The 7,873-nt window shown below is 32.9% G+C and overlaps 1 protein-coding gene and 1 pseudogene across 1 annotated transcript; one reads left to right on the plus strand and one right to left on the minus strand.

The window, feature by feature from the left end:
* Nucleotides 1-2,831: 2,831 nt before the first annotated feature.
* On the plus strand, nucleotides 2,832-4,401 carry LOC124834550 (RING-H2 finger protein ATL40 pseudogene; annotated as a pseudogene).
* A 633-nt stretch (nucleotides 4,402-5,034) lies between these two features.
* On the minus strand, nucleotides 5,035-6,690 carry LOC124834551 (PLASMODESMATA CALLOSE-BINDING PROTEIN 5-like). The gene is made up of 3 exons (XM_047309259.2): nucleotides 6,065-6,690; nucleotides 5,920-5,947; nucleotides 5,035-5,564 (listed from the first exon to the last, which is right to left on the minus strand). Exons 1-3 carry the CDS (start codon nucleotides 6,396-6,398, stop codon nucleotides 5,414-5,416), a joined length of 513 nt encoding a protein of 170 aa, XP_047165215.1. The 5' UTR covers nucleotides 6,399-6,690; the 3' UTR covers nucleotides 5,035-5,413.
* Between the last annotated feature and the right edge of the window lie 1,183 nt (nucleotides 6,691-7,873).

Consider the following 7,873-nt stretch of genomic DNA (forward strand, 5'->3'; position numbering starts at 1 on the left):
CAATTCCATAGCCACCATTCGTCCCTCCATTCTTTTCCGCTACAGCTCACTCCTCTTCCCTTCAAACAGATCCGACAGGTTGGACCAAAAATGTTAGGTTCCTTTATTCAAGGAACCAAAACAATAGCTTATCTTCTCACTCACACACTCAACAATAGAATATAAACTGTATGTATATGTATTTTTATTTCCTCTGTAATGTGTAGAAAGAAAATACAAGTATAGATCTCCCCCAAGGAAGCCTCCCTTCCTCCACTGGCCAAGAGGTCCAGTCTAAACCCAAACAAAATATCTCATACCCTCCTCGACATCTCAGCTTTTATTATATACTCTCTCTCTCCCCCTAACAAACTCACAAACTTTCACTTTCCCGATATTTACTTCCCTCCTCTTTTATTCCTTCTTACATAAACTTGTAACTTCCTAACAACGTCATTGAAGGCATTGAAGATGATGATGGAGATGAATAAGAGAGTGAAGTCTCACGGCCTGAAGAAGCAAATTGACACGATTCAGGAAAAAAATAACAAAAGTGATGTGGCACACCGTTAGACACATCAAATTAAATTTAACGTTGTTGCTTTTTGAGGACTACAAATTAGAGTTTCTTAAGGTAAAGGATCAAAGTAAAGCAAAGTTTGGAAGAGGGACGAAACCCAAAAACGCTTGATACTTGAGGGACGAAAAACATATTTAACCCTAATTGATTATTATAAGTCTTAATCAATTAATAAACCATTATCATGCTTGCTAATGAATTATTCTAGTAGCCATTATGAGCTTTTGTTTTTGAAAACTTGCTCTATGATACTCGATTCCTCATTTAGCTAATCAATTACCTACGAAGCTCGATTGGAGGACGAATCCACATACGACCTCGGTCGAATGACCAAACTACCTGTGAAACTCGGTCGGAGGGCCAATCTACTTACGAGCTGGGCCGAATGGCCAATCTACCCGCGAAGCTCGATCGGAGGGTCAATCCACATATGAGCTCAATCAAATGGCCAATCCACATACAAGCTCGACCGAATGGTCAATCCACCTACAAACTATAAAAATGGGCCAAGGCTCGGTCAAGAGATCAAACAAAATCATGTATGGCAAATCAAACTCCCGAGATTGAGGGTGCCTTATGTTCCTACCTAGCCCAACAGACATACTAAAGAGCACGGTCCAATAGGCCTATTAAGCCTTTCCATTTTAGAATAACTCAAACATACGTTTATTGGGGACAATATCCACATATCATAACTAATATTGACAATTTGGTATTATAGTTAGTTTTTATTATGAGGTATCCTTTTGTTATTATTATCTACTTTGTTATTATATACTTGAGATAAGAATTATTCCAATGATAAACATAGGTCCACAGTTTATATGGATCTTATAAATCCAACTAGTATTTTTCAAGAAATACTCACTCAAACATTATTATGTTAGTATAATACTAAAACATTATTAATTATGATTATTGTTACTCATCATATGTTTAACATTTTTAATACTAAAAATTAATAATCTTTAATTATAATTTTTCATATTTTAAATATATTACTAATTGTATATTAACACAATTTAAAATAACTATTAATTAAAATATATATTAAATATATTTTTCAATAGTATGACAAATTAATATTTGAAATTATTTAAATGAAAAGAAAAAATTTAGAAAAGTTATTCACAAAATATAAAGTGTTAGGGCTTCTAGGTGGTTGATTTTATGTTTATTTTCAAGAAAAAAAATTCCAACAAACAAACTTCTAAATTTTAGTCTCTATGGTTCCGTCCCTTTCTGTTAAACGTCGTTGACTATATATTTTCACAGTCAAATTTTTGGAAAAAAAAATTGGAAGTTTCTTTGACTCTTCTGTTTCCTTTTCCACTCGACGTCAGAACAAGAATTTCTATTATTTGTTGCTTGAAAATACATATTCCCAATACGAGAAAAAAATGAGTATTTACGTGTTAAAATGAAATTCAAATTCACCATATTTATATTTAATGATGGATTACAGTTTTTATTATTTAATTTTATAATTATCGCAAATACAGGGTTGAAAGAAAAAAAATTAAATTTTAATCAATCTAAAAATTAAAATCAAGATTGGACAAAACATTATATCTATTTAAATGATTATAAATATCTGATGTTATTTATAATTGAAACCACATTCCTTTAGGAATCTAATTCGGTGAGACAAAATTCCAATTTAACTTAAAACACTAAATATTCTCTTTTATTGACATTTCTCGGTATAACATTTCATTTAATAATTCGATTCATCCTTTTAAGATATAATTGGACACAGAATTTATAGAAAATCAATAATAGAAAGTAGCTCTAATAAGTTGCAAATATATAACTAAATTCATTAATTAAATATACTGATCTTGTAAAGAGAATTATCCATTTTTATCCACATTGTTTTCCGAATTTACGTTTTAAATAATTTTTAAAATTAAAATAATTATTTTATCTAATTTACTGTTTTTTTTTAAATTTAATAATTTTTAAATTATAAAATTGCCTATAAAATAAATATAAATTATTTACATTAAAATTATAAAAATGATTTATATTTATTTTATAATTATAATAATAATTTTATTACTTTTTATTTTTATAAAAAGAGAGTATCATATATATTTTTGCTATAATAATAATAATAATATCCAATATGTATGAAAAGTATACGTAAAGATTTTCTTTTATTAGAGATAGTGCCTCAATTTTTATTAAGATTTATCACTAGGCTAAAAAAATATAAACTTATTACTTTTTTTATTACTTAAAAATCATACTTTGTCAACAGAATTTCTAGATGTGAAAACCTTTTATATTATAGATTAAAAACATTAAAGTCAATTATTCAACAAATTTAAATAGAATATTTTAAATTTGAATAAAAAGAAAGAAAAAGAAAATCACTTAACTAACTTGTCCCTATGTATGAACCAACCACATAGGATATTGGAATGTTCTTCACCTTCAAACGCATAACTACGAAACAAAGTTTCATTCTTCACTCAGTTCTTTTCTTCCATCACACAGATACCCTTTCTCTCTTTTCTTCTTTCTCTTTCTCTTTCTCTCTCACCCGAAACCATGGATATCTTCCGCAATGATCAAGAACACGACCTCCCATATGTTCCAAACAGTGACGATTCAGACAACGGCACCAACGAAAACAAAAAGATACTCTACATATCCATGGTTTCCTTCACGCTTGTCTTGTTCCTCGTCTTCTCCCTCTACGTCTACGCGCGCTGCATGCTCACGCGCCGATCTCGCCACCGTGCCTCCGTTCGCCGACTCAACCTTGCAGCCCTTCATGTCTCCGACATGGACGCTGCAAACCGCAGGATCGAACCAGCAAATACAGGACTCGATCCTGGCATAGTAGCGTCGCTGCCAACGTTCACCGTGAAGGCAAAGGTTTTAAGAGATAGTAGTGGTGGTGATAATAATAACAGTGGCGGTGGTGGTGATGCTTCATCGGTAATGGAGTGTGTTGTATGCTTGAATGTTCTGGAAAGCGAAGAAAAAGTGAAGCTGCTACCGAACTGTAACCACTTTTTTCATGTGAGTTGTATTGACATGTGGCTTGGTTCTCACTCTACGTGCCCTCTTTGTCGGTCCGAGGTTAAACCTCGGATCCAACCACATGATCGTGAAGGTCCTGTTAGTCTTGCTCTTGATGATGCACCACCTCCTATGATTGATGATGGTGTTGGTAATGGTGAATCTTTCAAAGGTAATGGTTCGAATTCACGGTTGAGCTCTTTCAGAAGGATGCTTAGCAGGGAAAGATCTTCCAGAAGAGTCCAACCAAATGGTCATGATGAGGATGATGGTGTTGATCATGATTTGGAGAGACAATGAGTTTATGGTAGGTTGTCCTCATAATCTGTGTTCTTAGTTTTCTTGTCAGTGATGCACATACAGAAGGAGAAATATACAAATACTTGTTCTTAAATTGGAGTTCTTTTTCTGTATTGATCTTTAATTGAAATTCGAACTCCATGTTTTTGTGAAGTATACATGTAAAAGTTTGTATGAAACACTCCAACACAGGTTAATAAGATGAACTCGTATATATATCTTGCAAAACATCAGAAAAACACTTTAGAAAAGGTATTAAGTATTTTCTTTTAGTTAATTTACTTTTCACCCGTTATTAGTTAAAGTTGAAGAGATTTGGTGTTGAATCACCAACTTGTAGATTGTCTGTATTACTGAAAACTATAGAGTAGACCATGTAAGCTTCTTTTGGCTTTTGGTTTTAGGAAGTGAGTGGTTAATTTATTTCTTTTTTTGGGAAATTGTTCAAGATTCTGAACTTTTAGCTTTGATATTTGATATTGGAGGGGTTTCATTCTATGAGAATCAAACCATGAATCTAAAGCTGAATCTGTGAGATTGATTATATTTTTGCCTAAAATGTCTCAACATATACACTATAATTTTCAATGTTACCAAAGGTTGAAAGCTTGTAACAGTTATTTCCACGCAACTTGCTACAACCAAATTCCCAATATCTCTTTTATCACAAACATGACTTTGTTTGCTTAGATGTTGAATAAATATTATAATAAAATATATTTCTCCAAACCTTATAACATGTTCACACTTAGGTTGACGACTATTGAGGCAGAATTTTCTCAAAGAAAACGATAGACAGATTTTTCAGGATTGAATGTCTTAACGAATATAATGTTATGTATCACATGGTCATACAAAAACTGGCATCATCATATACCTATTTCAAGAATTAATTTGTAGAAGTCAAGGAGGGACCACCTCATGCAAAGCAATTTTCAATATAATTATATCACTCTTAACACGTTATTTGTTAGTTTCCTCTGTTTTTCTTCGTGACAGTTTCCAGTTTAATCTCACATTTCGTTTTCTCTTCTTATCTCTATTTTAATTATGTATGCTTTTATTCAATTTTATCAAACAAAAGTAATACTTGTTGATGGGTTTCCAAAAAAGCATTACTATTGAAAGAGAGTATATGAGTATAGAAGAAAATAAACACACAATATTCTATATATATCTCCTCAAACTTTGGTTGTCTAAGGGAGTCTAAAAGGAAATATATTTATATATTTAGACTAAATTTATCAATCGAGGGATTAGGGTAAATTGCCAATCTTTTCTCTTCCTCATAACTTAAACTAAATCCCACAATTTGAACATGTGTCTACAATAAAGCATTGACCAAAACTCAAAAACAAGGCACAAATCTCAGCAAAACAGATACATTCATTGTGATCTAGGTTGCCATAAAACAAAATTTGATATATATCCTATGATGTCTAACCTGTGCAATGCGAACAAGCAAAACTTTCTCTTTTGCAATTCCCTATCAAATCAAGGGCTATTTTCAGTTTCCACCTCCTATGATCCAAAAACAGAAACCATAAACATCAAAGGCCATAACCACCACCCCCAGGAAACTTTCCTGCATCCACTCAAATCTTCACTTGGTCCCAATCCAACAGAAGATGAAGGTGTCGACCCAGAAAAACTCCCATTGCTCCCTACCATGCTGCATCACCAAAAAGAATGTCTCAAAGACAGGATCCAACTCACTTTCAAGAAAATGGTAACAAATTTGGAAAGAAAAACCAGAACTACTCGATGTTATGTCCATACATAACAAATCATGAATGTGTTGAAATATCAATGAGATAACCTGCATTCGGGATTTTCTCGTTCACTCATTTGGTAAATGAGATCAAACTTAAAATATGCATTTCAAATGCAAACCTTTCTATCTCCAGCCAACGGTTTCAGTTTATCAATGCATAAACGTAAATGAATGTTCAGTCACCAAAATCAAAACTTTCTTTATAAAAAAAACCGAAGTTCATTATAAAAAAACCAAATCTAGCTCAATTTACCCGGAGTGGAACTTGCAGTTGCCAAAACCTGAAAAAAAAAATACACCCAAAAAGAAGAAAGAATGAGCCTTCTGCTTAAAAAACAAACCGAATCTGAAGACACTATTTTCACTGTTCCATATTGAGAAAGGGATTTTTCACTGACTAGGGTTGAGGGAAGTGACGGCAGCGTTGTTGTTGAAGTTGCAGCTATCGTCGGTCATGCCGTGTTTCAGAAAATAGTCGTTGAAGGCAAACGATGCCGTATTCTGCACGCTGCTGGGGTCGTAGCAGGGCCCACCACTCTGGATCGGTCCGCAGTCCGCGCCGCCGGCACCGCAGGCCCAGTCGAGCGCGGCCTGCAGCGACGCGTCCTCCGCGTTGTTCTTCGCCACACACCAGAGCTCCTGCGGCGGAGCGCTGCCATTAGCGGCGGCGATGAGCGGCGAGAAGCCCAGAAGGAGGAGGAGCGAAAGAACAAGGCTTTTTGATGTGGACATTATGGGAGAGTGATTGGAAAGTGAAGGAGATGAAGAAAGTGAAATGGGTTGGGTTTGGATTTGGGTTAATGTTTGGGATTTAAGAGTGTGTGAAGAAGATGAAAAAGAAGAAGAAGAAGAAGATGAAAAAGAAGAAGAAGAAGAAGATGAAAGATGGTGGAGTTATTGGGATGTTGGAAATGTGACCGTTTCTGTGTTTGAAGGGGGAAATTGAAGAGACAGAGAAGAATGAATGAGAGAAAGGAACACGTTATGGAGTTGTAACAGTGACTGTCTGGTACATCTGGAACTTTGTCTGCTTGCAACGTTCACACGTTCCAATATTTTATTTACATTTATATATATATATAATTCTTATAGAATAAATTAACTTTAATTTAAATAAATATTACTTTTCTACTATTTTATGTTTTAGTGTTTTCATCTTATGGGTAGATTATGTATTAAAACATTTAAAACAGATTTAGCTCTATGATGAATTTTGTTGAGTATCCAATAAATTATATTTCTCAAATTATTTGATAAATTTTAGTTTAATTTCAGAATAATTTATTGGCTTCTAAATTTACTTTCTTATTTTTGGTAATATAATAACTTATTTACAATCTGAAAAGATTATAAAATAAACTTCATATTTATCATTCTTCACCATTCAGATCATGTGTAATTTATAAAATTATGAAACTCATTTAAGTCTCCCTTAAAATATTCATTTTGCTCATTTTATAGAAAAACATAAACCATTTTGCATAATTGATTGGTCTTATCAACAAGAAGCTCTAGGAAAACAGTAAAATATCATATTAAAAGTTAAAACTTAATGTACCAAAATGTAAAATGTAAAATCACGACAACAAATTAATATAAAAATATCTTGAATAAAAAAAAATCATGAATGCAATATTTCACTTGTTATAACATTCTGTATAATAATTAATATCATGCTTTCAACATTTTCTTAACTCATTTTTCTGATTTAATATAATAAGTCAAGTCATATATTATATAAAAACATTTTAGGTTATTTCTTCATCATATTATATACATCATTTCTTTTCTTTGAAAAACATGAATGAGAAGAAAAAATAGTCTCTCCTGGTGAAAATATAATATTAGTATAGTGTAAGGACAGGACGGTCCTACGTAATAGTTCACACCAAGTAAACCAGACGATTCTGGAAAAGAGAGAACAACTAAGCAGTGAAGAAGTCTCTAGACCAGCAGATAAGACCGAACGACTATAATCAAGAACGTTCGGTCTTATTCGATAAGACAGGTTTTCTTTACACGGATTAAACTAAATGGTAATTAAGGATAGAGAGTTACTCCCTCCACCATCACATAGTGCTCCCTCCACCTCCCTATTCCTCTTTTACCTTTCAATAATATTTAAACAAATGTGAATATGCGTTGAATTCTTAAATAGATGTCAATATCCATGATCGGATATCAACACTTGTTGAAGGACAAACGAA

This window comes from Vigna umbellata, chromosome 6 (genome assembly GCF_029865625.1).
Source record: "Vigna umbellata cultivar VRB3 chromosome 6, Vumbellata_1.0, whole genome shotgun sequence".
Taxonomy (NCBI): domain Eukaryota; kingdom Viridiplantae; phylum Streptophyta; class Magnoliopsida; order Fabales; family Fabaceae; genus Vigna; species Vigna umbellata.

Bases quoted from the DNA above. Each gene is read 5' to 3' on its own strand.
- LOC124834551 (XM_047309259.2), bottom strand. From the start codon at position 6,398: ATGTCCACATCAAAAAGCCTTGTTCTTTCGCTCCTCCTCCTTCTGGGC. The intron at 5,948-6,064 runs GTCAGTGAAAAA...TTTTTTTTTCAG, and splicing joins CGTCACTTCCCTCAACCCTA to GTTTTGGCAACTGCAAGTTC. The intron at 5,565-5,919 runs GTAAATTGAGCT...TTGGTGATGCAG, and splicing joins AACTGCAAGTTCCACTCCGG to CATGGTAGGGAGCAATGGGA.